Source organism: Paramacrobiotus metropolitanus, unplaced genomic scaffold (assembly GCF_019649055.1).
Source record: "Paramacrobiotus metropolitanus isolate TYO unplaced genomic scaffold, Prichtersi_v1.0 Parri_scaffold0000241, whole genome shotgun sequence".
NCBI classification, from domain to species: Eukaryota; Metazoa; Tardigrada; class Eutardigrada; order Parachela; family Macrobiotidae; genus Paramacrobiotus; species Paramacrobiotus metropolitanus.
In genome coordinates this window covers 66591-83871 of record NW_026570461.1, presented here as the reverse complement: position 1 = coordinate 83871, position 17281 = coordinate 66591, and the positions used below count along the sequence as shown (strand labels likewise).

The following is a 17281-nucleotide window of genomic DNA, read 5'->3' as shown; positions in this document are numbered from 1 at the left end:
GGAATACAACTGGGCCAGAGGGCTGAAGATACTTCGACAGCTGTTTCTAAAAATTGTTCCAACGGCCAAAGTAAGCCAAATACACAAGCTGGCGCATGCAAAATGGTACAGGCTCAAACTAGTGCGTATGCAGAAAGCAGGAGAGTTAATTTTCAAACCTATAAACGCTTACTCGGCATCAAGAGTACATACCTAATATGTTTCAGCCAAATAGTCCTGCTATCGGGAAAAATGGCGAAAGATAAAACCATTTGACAAAATACTGTATATAAGCAAATTAGAATTTTTGCTCGATTGAATTATGGTACATACTTCTGGTCTTAACGCCAGTATCCTCCCTTTTTAATAGCGTCGCGTAGCAATTGAGTCACCCTCTACTGGAACAAAATAGATGGGCGGCCAGTCTGTGTAGAATCCGATAAGGTACACTACCGTCGCCACTGCCGCTGCTGTGTGGGGAACGAATAGGAAAAACACCGCGTATATTTCCCCTTTGCTGCTGGCGAGCGTGATAAATACTATTATTATTTCCATGAACACCAGATAAACTCCAAACCCCCCGACAATAAGTGCCTCAACACCACGCGTCCGCAGCGCTGGTGCTGTCCAGTCCGTAACATTCATGCGGGGACAGTAGCCCAGTTGTGACATGTCGTTACCTGGAAGACCACTTGGAGAGAGTTTTGCGTTTTGTCAGAGTTAATAGACTCACTGCAATGCAGCTGGAAGCACCATTTTCTCATGACAATCGCCAGCGAATCGTTACGATCGATGCGGTTGGTCAGTTGGCGTTCGTCGGTAGCGTTCAGCAGCTCCGCCGATGGCTGGAAGGTGCGGCCGTTCCAGTCAACGGTTATTGTGCCTCCGGCAAAGGAAATCAGTCCGTTGTGTTTGGGTTGACCTTTACGCAAGCAGCGGTTAATTACAATCAGCAGATGTACAGTTTCCATCATAAATTATTTATCGCCGTTCCCACAATATTTGTTGTGCTAGGGCAAATGTATCCCTCTCAAGATTCAAGAAAAATTATAAAAGAGAAGAGCTATTATTTTGGAATTTATATCGATAATATAATATACCATCGATATAAATTGTTAAAAAATATAGTTATAAAGTTATAAATCTTAATATTATTATAATTTAGATTAATATGTGGCATGCATCAGACATGCCACATGCATGTAGAGCGTGAATAGTGTTGCGTGGCGCGCCGTAGTGTGGAGTGTACCGTGACCCGTGGAATTGTATTGTTCGCTGAACTGGAAAAATTACCGGACAAGCTTGCAAGTATAACCACCCATAAATTAATTATTCACGCTTGCAGTAATTATATCAGTGAAAATTCAAGTAAAACAATTTTTTGTTATTACTCGTATGTACTAACATATTTCGCCAGTTGTATTGATGATCCCCCGGGCTTGTGAAAGCAACCATATCGGCGCCAACAAGTAGAACACGACATACAGTGCCCCACCAATGAATTCCACACACGCTCCGTTAACCTTCCAGGTGCTCTCGTCGCTACTGCTCGCTGTGCTCTTTTCACTGCGTAGTTGGTGCTTTTTGCTGACGGTAGCCAGCAGTCCACGTACTAGTTTCCCGCGGTACTGCTCCGTCAAACGCCGCACCTTCGGTACAATCCCGTCGTGTGGTCGTACCGTGGAGTCAGATGTTTCTGCATGTATGGTAGTCACTGTCCATGGTGAAAATACCGGTATGGTCGTGGATACCGGAAGCGACGTTGCAGTCTCACACCCCACACGCATTATTAGCTGAATACAAATATGGAAAGCATATAAACAGAAGAAGCATTTAAATTTAGAAGATGTCGCCGCAAGGTCAACAGCGCGCTTAAGATATTCACTGCAGCCTTTGATGGATTGATGATAGCAAGGAATTTAATGTTTTCGTGCGTCCGTTTTACAGCAGTGGACAATAAAATAAAGCAGCAATGCACGAACCGGTGTCGCGCAGCATGAAAGAGGAAGTACATGATCAAGCTGTACGTACAGTGGTATAGCCAACAGATTGGCTTCACAGAAGAGGAAAACCAAATTATTAAAACAGCTTGTCAGGTGACAGTCAGCTTCTTAGTAACCTCATTCGAGCACACTTAGGCATCACCAAGTGTAAATAAATTCTCCGGTGGAAGAGGATTTCTGATGCACATCTGTATAAACATCAGTCGGGAATTGATGGCACTTTGCAGTTTGCGCAACTCTCACCGGAAATTATGCATAGTTTAGCGTAGTTAGTATCCGAATGGTTGTGTCACAGATTCGCAGCACAGGTGCAGTACTCCGTACTGGCGATCGATCATGCATACAGCTGTAGTCAAGCCGAACACACTGAACAGCTCTGTCTGTTCAGCTTGACTACGATACAGCTTTTATTTCCCTAACCCAGCAGGAAGATGACCCTGGTGAGTGCGCTCTCCTTTGCCTTTTGATCACTGAGCAAAACTTGGTGATAATATGCTGATGCAGCGGTAGCGAGGCCGATATTCCTCGAACATCTCGAATTACTTGGCGGCGAAATACAGACTGTGTTTGAACTGCTAGACAGAACACTTGTTTGCGTGATGCTTTTCACAGTAATTTGAACAGCTTAGCTAGCACAAATAACTATTGATAAACATTCGCATTCGCGCAATGCAGATACCCTTTTGCATGTTTTGGACCACTGCATAGCCGAATCAATAGTATTTATGCACTGCAGGAAACCGTTTTGTGAGCCAACATCCAGAAAAACAAATAACCAGGGAAATTACATTTCCAAAGTTTGGGAAGCAAATAGACTTTATTATGGATCAGCTTTCCAGTTTTGCTCGTAAATATGAAGATCATTGTGACATGAAACCAGCGTTCCACGATTTCTTAACATTTCACCACCTTCCCCTTTCCGGAGTGAGAAAACAAACAAATAACGCGCAGGTGCAAAACTCGAGGAGAAAATGGAGTAATTGTAGAAAGAAGCTCTAAAAAACTGCTTTTCTATGATTTTTCTAAATGTCGGATTTTTTTCGAACTGCCGGGCTCACGGCCGTCCCCCCTTCCTTTGCGCTTACGCTGGCCCTCAGGTTAACAAGCTTGCTAGTCAAAAATAAAATTCTTAAAACGCTCACTTTGACATCAGAGGCTCACTGCACGCTTGCTTTCGTAACCGTTAGTAGGCGGCAGATGCAAAAATCTGCAGTCAGTTACTGCAGTCCCACAAGTGGATATTGAGTGCGTCCACGATGACATGTCGATTAGCAGCCGGAACATCCAACAGCGAGCACCATAATGAGCAGACGCGGAAATTCAGTGTCAAGTGTCAGGCTTTCTTGTCTGTTGGCTACATAATGTAGCGTACACATACATAATGCAGTGATTAAAATTAGGGAAATGTAACCTACATTTACCTAATTTTAATCACTGCAAGACAATTCCAGTCTTCATATTTTAAATGTGCTGTACTTGTACTAAAGACTCGCTTTAGGTAAATTTTAATATCTGTACGTTATTTAAGACTTAAGATCTGTGGGAAAAAATTTAATGGATTTCTTTCGTGCCTTTTGAAAATTTTCCGCGTACGTTCTCGGATTCTGTGCAGATTGATTTTGTGTGGCGAAATCTATATATTCCGGGAGATAGTGATAACTGTGTTTCTAATATGGTGAATGAACACCGTTAAAAAGGAAACCTATGATACTGCAAAAACCATTGGGAAACTAACTTCTTAACTTTACACGCTACAGATTGTAGTATACGGAAAATGGCGAGAATAAAAAGGATCACTTGATACGAAGCAGCTGTTCCATCACCTTTTTGAACCATAAGATGATTTTGGAGAAACCACCGTGAATGAACGACTGTTGTAAATCACGCACCTTTTCGCAGCAAATTTGAAAAGTACATCCAGAAGAAGGAGAATATCTTCCATGAGGGGAACCGGAAGTTGCGTAGGCCCTCTGCAAAATACGCGTCCCATTAGCGGACAAAATCATCATACCATTGCAATCTAAGCAAACAAGGTAAACAACTAGTGCCCTAACTCGGTGCCACATCCATTTCATTGGCGTAAACCGGCCTTTATGCTATGCCCATAGACAGCCGCAGCAAAAGTGTCCACGGTTAACCGTAAATGGCTAGAGTAGTACCGTAATTACTGTAAGTGGTTAGTGACTGGTTGTCATTTCGTCTCTATGTGCATATACACTGTACCGGTAAAAGCCAATCCGGTAAATTGAAGCGCATCTACAAAGCTACAAATGCAAACTCATGGGCAGCACAACTCGATGCTCACACAGTCATACTAAACTCCATACCCCGGCGCGCACTGCCACACTATTCACCCTCTGCATGGTTTTACACAGCATGAAATTTGAATGATGCATGCCAAATACACTATCGGCACAAAAAAAACCGATATTATTTGACTTTGCTTCTTTATAAGTATAATTTGATGTTGTGGTAGGCGTAATGCAGCATTCTGGTTCCGTATCGAAACAGCATTTTATTTATGTGCGTGAACTCAGCAGAATTAAAAAAATTTCGGTGCATAACCAGACTTTTGATAGACCGATTTCTGTTTCACCTTTTCGGATACTCACAAATCTCCAACCTAATTTGTATTAGCGCACACATGCGGATTTACGCCAATGTTTTACATCATTTTTCTGTAGAATATCACGAGCACTATGAACAAAAGTCAAAGAGTGCGCGAAAGGTAAAAATTAATATTCTTGAATGTCACCAAATTTAGTGCCATGTGCCGGGTGATCCCTTGTACTTGTGAAACATACAGACCAGTTAAAATTCGTGCGAATATCACAAACGACAGTTACCGCCGTTCACAATCTCGAAAGGAACGGACGGTGTGTTAACAGTCGGGATGCGTATTGTTGCAAATTCGCTGCAGTGTGTTTTCCAGAATCAGTCAAGGTCGTCGCGGAAACATGTCGCATCCCACCGCTTTCCCTGAGTGCGCCGCTCACCGCAGACAAAGGTCACCGTATCCTTACCGGCTCGTATATAATAAATTTGTTTAATAGGGATCATATCCGTGTATTCGCTGAAACTGCGTGTGCGGGCATGCTCTGATTCCAAATCAATACACGATTTCACTATCGGCAGGTCGGCGGTTTGTATGCAGCCCGCACTTTCGAAGGGAATGCCGTGGTTGGTCCAGACAAAATCAACACAGCTATCGGAGAACGGCAACTGGGCTCCCGGAGGTCCTGCCTCTCTGTACAGCCACACTGAATGACCAACAGCTCAGAAATATTGCTTTTGGTCAACGAGGTCATCAGAATTTGTAAAGAACTTTTAAACACGACCACTGCCACCAAGTTGGGTGGGTTGAGCCGCTTATTTCCTCTGGCCTACTTTGATTATCATTTCCCTATTATTCGACAAGCGTTCTCAAAGTAAAATCCTCAAGTGCAAAAGACGTCGGATACCCAAGCTTGCCTTAAGGCAACTAAGAAAAAATTAAATAAGAAAGTATTTTATGACGGCTGACCCATGCTAATTTTTTGAAAAACTGCCCCAACTTGGCTGAGCAGGGCTGTAAGAGGTCTTCTTATTTATAATTTTAACTTGCTCACTATTTTAACTGGCGACGTTGCAGACGAGAATAGCTTATCTTTTTCAGAAAAGTTCTGTTGATGTCGGGTGTTAACAAAATTCTCTATCGAACGAACCTGAATAATTAACAGTGCGGCAACCGGTTCGCGACAACAAAGTACAAACCAAAACGATAGACAATATTGTGCTTGCTAAGCGCTAGCCGCTCTCCCACTCTTGGTTTCTATTGGAACACTTCCAGATTTTTTCGGGTTATGATTATGCATTTTTCAAATTTTAAATTCGTTCGATGATAAGAATTTCTGAGTTACAAAAAAAAACAGATAAACACACGAATTTACCGATGTGTCATGTGCGTTCCACTGCACTCTTCGAAAGCTCACAAGGATACGCTTCCAAGTAGTTATGCATATCACCTTAATTTCAGGTTAATAAAACCTTGCGGGAATCATTTTAAAAATATTTTAGGGCTTCAAATTTATCTATGTGCCAGCAATAGGAAAATTTTTTAGAAAGTTAGAACAATAGCACTATTTGGTAATTTTGTTTCGAAACCAAGACAATATCTAAGATATTTTAAAAAAGCTAAATTATGAAATCTATTTCTGAAATTTTTAATTTAGGATATTTCAAATTGTATGTGAAATTGCAAGTAAAATAATTTTAAAAAATGATTTGGGATTCACTAAAAAGTTCAGAAAATTGATTTAATATCACTTCAAAATTCTTAAATTTCTGAAAAAAAATTGTCGACTCAGATAATTTCCGTTACGGGCTCGCGGGTAGCCGTTATAACCTAGTTGCGGCCAGCATACTAACATTGCTTTGTGGTTATGATCTAACAAGCCCTTCGTACCATATGCATTGGGACCAGGAGCTCTCTATAAACTATACAACAGTAGTTCTACTTTTCGATTTGAAGTAGCAACGACAAACCTTGAACATATGCGGTTTCAGAAGAATCATCAACGAATATCTGGCTAATTTCAGAAGTGCGATAAACTAAAATATCATTGCCACTCATATACGATACCTTAAAAAACGGTCCTAGCAGATTAATATCAGCACATAATTCGGAATCTTGTGAAACTACAAAAGACCAGTTCCACGTAGATTCTATTCAATTAAGCAGAAGCTTTTTATTGAATTATCATCGGATAACAAAATCTGATGCAATATGTCGATCTTTTCTCTAGAATATATTGCCATACACATACGCTGGATATTAAAGTGATACAAAACGCCGCCAGGTGACAAGGTTTTTTATTGTTCATATGACTAATAATAACTTTAACAAGCCAAGCATGCAACTAAACATTGAGACCGAGAGATTGAATAGTTTGGTAGTTGTTGTTATCTTGACAGGTATAATCAGAGTATTTGAGAAACCATTGGCTTTTCGTATTTAAGGCAGGGGATAAAAGGTGGCAGTGGCACCTGCCACTGGCAACTGCCACCGTCAGTGGCAGTTGCCACTACGCGTTCTGGCAAGCGATAAAACGTGGCAACTTAAAAAACTCAGAATCAGCTTGAGTCTTGTGCCTGCGCTTTCCAGTGCACTGAGCGCTGCAACGCTGTTCAGCAGACGCGACTCTCGGGGAATACTCCTAAAATCAGTGCCGCTAACGATCAAAGCGCGGTAATGCGACGGTATTACAAAAGCGTTTCATTCGTGCATTCAGATAACAGCAGGCAATTTCGAAATCCAGTCTCATGGATGACACATCAACATGTCCTGATCGGCTGAACTATAATCTGTCACCTCTTGATTATCGTGGCTTAAATCAAACGACTTTGACAAAGGAAGGGAAGGTGGAGGGAGGGAAGGGAAGAAACATACCGTATCTGTCATAAAAAACACAACGAAAATTTAGAAAAGTCGTTGTGTAGCGATAAAAATTTTTCGCTTGAGTGCTGGCAGTGCACGAAGGCTGATACGAGTGCTTAAAACTGCAGTTCCATGCAATTCCCTCAAAAACCTTTATGCTTATTTTAAACACAAACGTTATGTGGCGCACAATACTCGTACGCCACATTAATAACAATTAAACACGTTTAATTGGACATTAATGTGGCACATGGACGGTTGTCGCGCATATGTGCAAAACACCACCTGAGAGGCTCAAAGTCTTTAGTTCCGCCCCAGACTATTAGTAAGACATTAAAGGGGAAAAGGCCAGAGCGGTTGATTCTGGCAGACAAGAGGGCGTCCGCCTATAAATTTACTAGTCGCTGTTCAAATAGTCGTTATTCTGGTTGTTTCGATTTGTTTATCATCTTCAATGAGCGAACATTCGATATCGACTCGAGATGATATGGATTCGATATCATGTTGAGATTCGATATCATTCCGTATGGATTCGATACGGACTCTCTCGTATTAAAAGTGTTTTTCATAATAAAGGATTGTTATAACTTATAACTGACGTCAGTGACGTAAACCATCTGCATACGCGCATTTTTTTTAGAAAATCAATTTGATATCACTTCAGTCAGAGCAGGTAGCCCATTTCCGGCTAAGTTGACACTCTAGCATGGAATTTCAAACCTGGCTGATCAACAGAAATTCAAATCAGAAGACACAAGCCCGTAAAAAAGCATTAGAAAAAGGTAGCAGTGTGCAAAGCGGCTTTGAAACAAATTAGAGAGTGCAAATTCAAAAACGTCACTACCACAGCAAAAAATGTTGTGCTTCAACTTGCTCAGTCTTCAAACAAGGGTTGTTTCTCGAGCACAAGACTGAGCATCAGCTGAGGTGTCCATGATTAAGTTCTATAATTTGCATTTGTGAAGGAACACAGATTTTCCCTAAAAACAGAACTTATCGTTGGATGGCACAAATCTTCTCAAACTGATTCCTAATTTTTCGAGTTGCCACTTTTTATCGCTTGCCACAACGCGTGGTGGGTGGCAACTGCCGTTGCCGGTGGCAGATGCCAGTGGCAGGTGCCACTGCCACCTTTTATCCCCTGCCCGTATTTAAACCCTTCGACCAGCGCAATGTTTTATCGCAATTGGAGACTTGGGAAAAATAATCGAATATCTATATAGCAAACGTTGAACACATAAATGGCGTAGTATGGAAATATTCAAATCTTAAATTATCTAATTACTGTAATATCTCAATTATTGTATAGCGAATTTCAAATCACGTTTATGTTTTTTTTACGTTAGAGGATTTAATTCCTATCGAAAAAAGCTTAATTCTCAGTGAGCTGAAAAGCCTGAAATCGTCATACTCTAATATTCACAAAATCAGTCTTAATCTAATAATTACTCCTAATCAAAATCGTCTATACTGACACTCTACTGGTCAGAAGCGTCAGTTCCTTAAGTTAGACGTTGAAAGCTACAGAAATGATTTTGCACAGAAGCAAAGTCAGTTCTTCGTACCGTCGTTATTTCGTTTATCTCTGCAAACATTTGATTTAAACGATATGGTTCAATTATTAAGATATAGTATTTGATTTAAAATTTCAGAAATGCTTAAAAGTATAAGGGGAAAAACGATTGTTTTAAATATCTGAAGATACAATAAAGATGTTTAATAATATTTTAAAAAATTACGACATTTCCTTAAATCTTAATCGTAATATTTACATATGTAAACGTTTCGCGTACGTAAAGGCATTCAAAAATATTGTCAGCGATAAATAATTTTTTTTAGACTGTTCAGAATAGTTTAGAAAAATTCTAAAGCATTTAAAATTTTTCTAAAGTATTAAGAAATTCTCTTGGGAATTCAGGTTGGGGCTAAGTTCTCGAACTATTTTCGAATCCCGCAAATATAGGAAAGATCAAAACTTTGGATTGAAAAGCGACTCAAAGTTTACGGTCGCAGAGTCTTAAAACAGTTTTTAGGGTCGGGAACCAAGGGTCACTAAATGCCACACGGCGATCTAAAAGTCAGAGTCGCCGTGTCTTAGAACCGCAGTTTCGGGGTGTCTTAAGAACCTTATGTGCTTATGTAAGAAAAAACGCGGGCTCGCTTCGCTCGCCCGCTCGATTAATGGTAAGAAAATGCAAAAAAGTTGTGTAATCAGTGCTGTAAGTAGCTCTGAAATTGCTGTGACCCGTACTACCCGGAACACTCAGAATTCAAAAAACTTTGCAGTGCAAATGCTTGTGTGTAGAACGCTGTTATTGCCATCTTGCCATGTGCTGTAACCTACCAACTACTCCATTGTTCCAAAGAAAAATCTTATATTCGCAAATTCTTTGCAAATTATCTCTGAGTTAAACTGTAGTAATGAGTGTAAAATCTAGCAACAGCGGTGCGTCTATACTTTGCTAACTGAACATCAAAAACACTTTTCTTTCTCAAACTACCAATTTTCAAAACTGTAGTTCCATCTCTTCTAGTACCCGGTTTTCCTGGGTTAATGGACGGAAGTAGAAACATCGGGGCGCCCGGTCATGTATCCCGGACGAATGGGGAAGGGTCCGTCGTCCGCGTCACGGATTGTCACGGATTGCCACGTGAGCTACGAAAACGCATTGTGGCAATCCAACAACGTTTTCGGTTTCAGAATTGAGGAACCGAAATTGTAAGGATAAACATGGCGAGCATGTATCCAGCACGCGGCCACCGTTCAAGACATGAAATCGATAAGGTACCTCTCGCTTTCAACGTCCTGGATTCGCCCCAGCCACCAATCGCCATTCTTCCGCTGAACAACCACAAAATTCATGAATTTGTAATATGATGTGTTTGAGCACTTATTTTACGATAAGTTCCAAGAAGTTTCTAATACGTTTCAGGAAATTTTCGGATTGTGAAAACTGCAGGCAAAGATAACTTGGTGGCCATGCTGTAAATATGAAACAGCCAACGGTCGCGTAGTAGTGAAAGTTGCAAGTGAGCGTCGGATCCTAAACGTATTAAAACTACATAATGCCGTTAAAACAGGATGCCGACCAGCAATGCGCTGGACTTGCCTTTGACCACTTGTCTCTTCTGTTTCGTCATTACTGTGCACAACATTTCTCGGTCAGCAGAACGTCAGTTGTCAACAGCCTGCAAGTTGTATGTTAAGCCGCCAGTTCTTGGTCAGCCTGCATTTGCTCACTGGATGACCCGGTTTCGTTGAATGCATTTCAGAAAAAGCTGTTTGAATTTGGATACAAGCTGGACTCCAATACTTTTAGGACACTGCGAGATAAGTAAGATAACTTTGTAAGAATCTGCTGTATTTCCTTTTCCTTTCCTGTTTTCGTGCCCACAATTTAATTTCATAGAAAACAATTTGCTGCCCAATTCGTGTTCATCGTTTATTTTTTCGCACATGGGCAGGCATTAACTGCAAATTACGGCTCAAGGGGTGCGCAGAAGGTCCTCCTTTGTGTGATGCGTAGCAACGACCATCAATGCCTGAGAAAACTAATTACAATCTGTACAGGTTGCATCTTTGCCGGTAACTTTTGTACCAGAACCAGAATCCGATTTTCGCGCGTAGCGGACACACAGTAATCGTTAAAAATCGCGAAAAAAATTTAGAAAAATTAAATTAAATAAAAACAATTACTGGAGAGACCCTTGAAACATTTTCTTTACCGGTTAGAACGCATTTAATCTTGTAGATTTGGAAGTATAAAAACACACAAAACTCGTTAAATAATACACAAAAGTGTGTAATAACGCACATAACTGTCTTGATCTATGGACAATCATATGGATTGCGCATCAGACTGTTACAGATAATTGTGTACAGACTGTTACAGATAATTGTAGTAATTCCCTGTACATGGGCCCCATGTTCCCATGAAGTCGCTGCTCATCCGTTCAACAACTGAAATCCCTGTTCAGGCCTTAAATACTTTGTTTCGGGTTGTCAGTTGGTGTGTGCTGCGCAGCTGGCGTGTGCTGTCAGCTGGTGAGTGCTGTGCACATCAATGCACGGCGTGCATGAGGTGCGCAGCCCATACCAGCTGACCACCTTTTCCATAAATAGTCCGGCGAATAATCTAGCAGAACGGCGCTAAAGATTCCTCATAACTATCCTTGGATGGTCTACAGACGATCCAGAGGTATTTATGACGAATTATTTAGGGACTGTCTGGAAGGGCACAGAATTCAGGGAAGTAGGTTGTGGTATTTTCACTTAAACATCACCACGGAAGATGTCACCGTATTAACAGATGACTCGCCAACACTGCGACCGCAAAATCAAGCGCACCAAGGTAACGCTAGAAGTGTGAGAACTATAATTTCGAACATTAAAGTGGCTATCGCTTTTCCATTAGAGAATGGTTTAGCCTAAAAAAGGCTTTTACGCAACAGGTTTTTACAGAGAACTCCATGCAACTACGGAATTAAAGTACGCGCCATGCAACGCTCCTGAATGTCCACAAAGCACGAGACGCATGCATAACTGCTTGTGTTGGTTAATTATTTTCCTTGGTTACAATCAGGAAGTCTTAACGAACCTACCCGTAGCGATTGTACAGCGTACTACAGTTAATGCGAGTTGTGCAATACGGACGCTAGAACATTGATCACGCAACTGGTGTCGGTAACTTATCTCGTATTACGAAGTCCATTAGCTGAAACCGAACAATTTTATTTTCGAGCTTGTGAAGCCTTACATGTCTGGCATGGATTTTATGAGAACCATGTCAAAAACGGAGGATTTCATACTATGGACGAAGAGCTTTCTTATATTTGCACTTGGTCTCTAATCTTTTCTGCTCGTTTCTTACTCTTTCCAATTTTTTATTATGTTATCTGGGCCTAGCTCATGTTTACGGATGTTTTCTTAGTCGTCGCCCTCTTGACGGTCGACGTAGTGCTGTCGACATAGTGTCGGTCGACGAAGTGTTAGTCGCCGAAATGTCGGTGAGCCTCTCTTCACTACTCGGATGGGAGTCCGACAGGGAATCGGCAACTGAATAGTGCAGGATAGAGTTAAGGTGTCCTTCACTTTGGTGTCCTTTGGTGTCCTTCACTTCCCATCTATTTCCCGATACAGGATAGATCAGATGCAAAAGCTCCGAACAGAATCGTTGAGCTCAGGAAACTCAGGACAGAATCGTTATAAGTCTAACTTTTCGTAGTTACTACTTACCAGGCGGACTATATACGGATACTCTTATAAAATATAGACAGGACTACGTTTGTGACGGGTTGTCATAAGTATGTACTTGTACTCGTAGTATTATGTTGTCGATTTCATACGATTACTGACCGTAAATTGTGGTGGTCGTGATATTAAAGCTGTGGTACTCAGCTGCTAATGACCGTGCTTTGCTTCTGTCTTGTACCACCATCTGGACTCTGTGCAACTCGCTTTTATGCAACGAATACAGACTTTATCGAAAGCCATTAATATAGAAATAAACGAAGTACTGTACTTAATGTGTATGTCGCAGTGTCGATATGCGTTTATCTGGTTCGTTTAGGCGGCATCCATAAATTACGTAACGCAAAAATTCGACATTTTGATATCCCTCTAAGCAGGGCGCAATCCAAGGGAAACCGAGAAACGGCTGAAAAAGGCGCCGATGGGGGAATCGAACCCCGGCTACGTCGTTAGATCCGCGTAGGCAGTACCACTGCACCACGGCGCAATACGTTGAAATCCTTTGAAAGATTTTGTCGCTTTACGTGAGCCGCTTCTCCGCTCACACCCCCTTTGCAGCTTTCGCTACGTCCTCGTAGCGAGACTAAGCGATCCTTTAAGCGGCGGCTCCGGCTCACCGCATCCTCTATTCATTTTATCTTTTTATTCGTTTTTGCTCTGTTCCTCCCGTTTGAGGTTAGCACACCAGTCTCATAGGCGAAGTGGACGTACCGAACCACGCTCTGCTACCATCTAAGCAGGGCGCAGTCCAAGGGAAACCGAGAAACGGCTGAAAAAGGCGCCGATGGGGGAATCGAACCCCGGCTACGTCGTTAGATCCGCGTAGGCAGTACCACTGCACCACGGCGCAATACGTTGAAATCCTTTGAAGGATTTTGTCGCTTTACGTGAGCCGCTTCTCCGCTCACATCCCCATCCCCCTGTGTCACCAGTGCTAACAAACTCAGATCCCCTCCCCTGAGCGCTACGTAATAAATTTAGAACCCCTTCATAGATATAGCATGGTGACGTCAGAATCGTAACAAGTTTTTAATACCCCCCTCCCCCTTTGTAACAACAGTAACGCTTTCAGGACCTCCTCCCTCCCCCAGAACGCGTTACGTAATTTATGGATGCCGCCTTATTCAAATTTCAAGGTGCGCCGTACAAGCCTATATTGCCCTATAAGGTGTAACTAGTACTCCGAAGTGTGTATACTGTATACGGTGAGTCGGGTGAGATACGTATAGTGTCTTGCGCTTTCTCATTTGCCCTGTGTGTGGTGCGCTACTTGTGGGACTTACCATAAAATGTTGCCACTGTTCCCGTCTTACAACATGCTTTCTCGTTTGCATTGGCCATAAAAGTTTAGATGTTCTTCCAAGAGCGCAGGTAACTAGACATTTCCTTAATGATACACGTTGCAAAAGGGACAAATTCAACGTGTGTGCGAAGTCTAAACCCTAAATGAAAACTTAAGCCTGTCTATGTGATGATTGCGGCTAAGATTAATTTGCTGACGATCTTGATACCCGATGTTCTTGATAAACCGTAGTCGTGTTGCTTTATTGCCACATAGCAGAGCATATTCTGTAAATCGGCTTGTCTACCTAGTACTCTGAACCGATTCTCCCTGTCAAAGCATGTGCTCGTTCAGTCTTCTCTCTGCATACAGTCCACTGGTCGTCGTGTTTCTCATGTTCCTGTGCATACGTGGTAATGCAGTTATTCGTACTGCCGTAGATTTCTGTGCCGTAACACGTGCGCACTGTGCAGCCACAGCACAATTGTTACAGAACTTACGTATATCGTTGTGCGCTTTACCGAGGCACTACCTGATTTGCGATAAGCCGCCGATCAAGAGAGCAGGCGCACAAGCCGGGCGCAGGGGCCATAAAAAGTAATTAAAAAGTAATTAAGACGCTGCTCTCTAAGACATGGCCTGCTCCCACAGGCACGGGCCCGACTCACAAAAGTGACTATGCGGAGTCCGGTAGTGGTCATGCGCATACGCGATGTAAAACACAGGAGGCACAGGCACGCGAGGCACGCGAGGAGACACAGGAGGAGGGAGAAAGTGGTCTGCCCTGTGTCTGCCCGTGGTCGGTCCATTGCGCGTGCAGTTTTTCGCAAGGCGAAAGAGGCAAGTATCCCTTTCAGACGCAGGACGCGGTGCCTCCAAGTCATGCTATCTATAGCATGGGTACTGGCCGCTTGCTTATCGCAAATTCCGAACTATGTCCACGTTGAACAGTAGTGCAGTCAGCCAGAACTACACAAAATGCGGATGGCCGGAAGTTCATCTCCCTGGCCATAGCCACAGGATCCACGAAATTCACTACCTGGATATGTACTTGTATCCGTTCCTGCTTGCGCTGACTACGATAGGGAATTGGCTCAACATCCTCATTCTCAAACGCGAGAGACCCCGCACGTCCAAGAACGTTTATCTTATCGCGGTGGCCGCAGCCGATATCACTTTCATGTTAGTTGGCATTAGCGCCGAGTTAAACTTTGGTTTTATTGTTTATCAGTATATGTTTTGTAACGTCTTGCTGACACCTTCAGAGTTCTTCGGTCGCTTGCAGCTGGCAAAAGATGCCTGACACGCTATCTCACTAACGTTTTTGGGCAAAGCTGAATTGCTGCAATCTGTTAACTGCAGTGCTTATACCGTAAAAGAAACCAAAATTATTAAGAGTACAGAGTATGTTTATTTCTCAGGTGGAGTGCCCTTTTAATGTACTTAAACAACTGGAACGGAAAAGCGCAGGGCTTACCCCATCCCTGTTTACGGGTCGCAGTCGAATGGCTGGCGGGTGTCTGTGAATTCTTCCAGGGAACGGCTGCTATATTTTCCTACTGGTAACGTCCCCTTTCCAGTTGTCACACCAAAATGAGTAACCAAGATATTTTTCGAGTTTTGCGCAAACTTTCAGGGTAATCATTGCGTTCAGTGCAGAACGTTTCCTGGCCATCAAGTATCCACTGCGGCACAGGATCAGGGACAGTCTACGACAGTCCCGCAAAGCCATCTGTGCTATCCTCTTAAGTGCCATGCTGTTCTCTTTATACCAATTAATTAACTACTACTTATTCTATTATTATCGTTTTTACGCCAATGTCGATCCGCTGGACCAGCGAATCGCGGCTCTGAGCCACGGGAGCGCGATCCACACTTGGATAAATGTACGTTCTCCGTGGATTGTTTCCCAGTGATACTTATGTCAATAAATTGTCATAGTAATACGCAGGCGATCTTACAGGAAGCAAAGCGACCCGGTACAAGGTATAGTACCAAATTTGTGGACATGCACAGAAACGGTTGGTTTTGCACTCCCATACATTTTTTGAATTTTTTAATGTCAATAAATGGCCGGATGACTGATAAAGTACCGCATCCTACCGGATGTGGCGCGCAAAGTGCAAACTGCAAAGTTTCCGTGCAGGTACACGAATTTGGTGCTTGATACCGGGTCACCTTCCCGAACGACGTCTGTATACTGTACCTAAGAGCTCTTGAAATGCTTTGAGCTGCGGTGAGGTTAATCGAAATAATCCAAATGATCGAATAACACGAGGTAATCGAAAGAAACAAGAGCGTGGCTGAGAGCTGTTACGATGCAGCATTACAAGTATGAATTGGGTTGTTCGAAAGTTTGTGTTGTTACGATTCTCTCCGATAAGCAGAGCCAGTGTTTTTCTAGTTCGCATGGTCAATCTGTAGTGTATACAAATACCTCTATGAACATTCTAGAATAAGTGACAATCAAATTAATTTTTGCTATGCGCTGTTACTGCTGTGTCTAGTGTCTACTAGTTCTTAACGGGCAAATCGTTACAGATCGGAATCGCACTGCGAATTTTTTTTTTTCTGGTTCTCAACATTGCACTGTTGCGGGAGATTCTGCGCATCAAAAGCATCAACAGGATGTATACGCATGCCGTCGATGCTTCGTACTCCAACTATGAGAATTTTACCAGTTGTGCCCAGCAATCATCGCAGCCGCTCTGTTGCAAACTCGGAGAAGAATGCCTTTATCTGTTTGGCAGCCGTCGTCCTGCTATTTCTCATCACACAGTTGCCCCGCGTCCTTCACAGCGTCTTCCTTGTGCTAGTAAAGTTCTGTGTACGCGAGTATCCTATGATGTGGCGACGCTTCGTCGTTTCCGTCTGCAGTTTCCTCCTCAACCTCAATCTCCTGTAAATGTTTACTGTACTGCACTGTTGACAAAACATTCCGCAGGAATGTCTGCCGTATGTGTCCTGCTATACGGCGGGCGGTTCGCGGTGTGCTGAAGCGCAGCGGAAAGCATCAGGTGGGACAGCGGGCACCAGTCTCATAAGGTCACACTGCGCTGATGATTTTACTTGAATGAACTTGAAATATAAGTAATTGTAGTGTTGTCATGTTGTACTTAGCAACAGTTGTTTGTGGTAGCCGTATTTCCTGCTGTTTTGTACTTACTCAGTTCGCATACTGGCTAGCTGGCGTTTACATCGTATTAAAATATTCCTATTTGCAGTACGTGACAAATTGGCGTGAAGCCTTCGAACTCATTGCCTTGTTCTATTCCTTACTGTTTTATGCTGCTGCGAATGTACGTAATGCCAATGGGCGTACAAATTCATTTCCTGCTTTCGTGTAATTA

General features: G+C 42.6%; 2 protein-coding genes across 4 annotated transcripts; one reads left to right on the top strand and one right to left on the bottom strand.

The window, feature by feature from the left end:
• Positions 1-62: 62 nt before the first annotated feature.
• Positions 63-14116, bottom strand: LOC129601494 (uncharacterized). 2 transcript variants are annotated; one of them, XM_055500330.1, is made up of 6 exons: positions 13933-14116; positions 3872-3952; positions 1385-1772; positions 713-901; positions 313-659; positions 63-219 (listed from the first exon to the last, which is right to left on the bottom strand). In XM_055500330.1, exons 1-5 carry the CDS (start codon positions 13981-13983, stop codon positions 343-345), a joined length of 1026 nt encoding a protein of 341 aa, XP_055356305.1. In that variant the 5' UTR covers positions 13984-14116; the 3' UTR covers positions 63-219; positions 313-342. The 2 variants fall into 2 exon arrangements, with proteins under 2 accessions (XP_055356305.1, XP_055356304.1); XM_055500329.1 differs by having other exon boundaries at positions 63-659.
• LOC129601493 (uncharacterized) lies at positions 13912-17062 on the top strand. 2 transcript variants are annotated; one of them, XM_055500327.1, is made up of 4 exons: positions 13912-14020; positions 15353-15493; positions 15568-15817; positions 16473-17062. In XM_055500327.1, exons 1-4 carry the CDS (start codon positions 14001-14003, stop codon positions 16926-16928), a joined length of 867 nt encoding a protein of 288 aa, XP_055356302.1. In that variant the 5' UTR covers positions 13912-14000; the 3' UTR covers positions 16929-17062. The 2 variants fall into 2 exon arrangements, with proteins under 2 accessions (XP_055356302.1, XP_055356301.1); XM_055500326.1 differs by lacking the exon at positions 13912-14020 and adding an exon at positions 14556-15113.
• The last annotated feature ends 219 nt before the right edge of the window (positions 17063-17281 follow it).

Excerpts from the sequence above, each read along its gene's own strand:
- LOC129601494 (XM_055500329.1), bottom strand. The coding sequence starts at position 13,983 with ATGCAAACGAGAAAGCATGTTGTAAGACGGGAACAGTGGCAACATTTT. Across the intron at positions 902-1,384 it reads CAATACAACTGGCGAAATAT|GTCAACCCAAACACAACGGA; the intron begins GTTAGTACATAC and ends GCTTGCGTAAAG. Across the intron at positions 660-712 it reads GTGCTTCCAGCTGCATTGCA|GTAACGACATGTCACAACTG; the intron begins GTGAGTCTATTA and ends GTGGTCTTCCAG.
- LOC129601493 (XM_055500326.1), top strand. The coding sequence starts at position 14,866 with ATGTCCACGTTGAACAGTAGTGCAGTCAGCCAGAACTACACAAAATGC. Across the intron at positions 15,114-15,352 it reads GCAGCCGATATCACTTTCAT|GTGGAGTGCCCTTTTAATGT; the intron begins GTTAGTTGGCAT and ends TTTATTTCTCAG. Across the intron at positions 15,818-16,472 it reads CGATCCACACTTGGATAAAT|ATCGGAATCGCACTGCGAAT; the intron begins GTACGTTCTCCG and ends AAATCGTTACAG.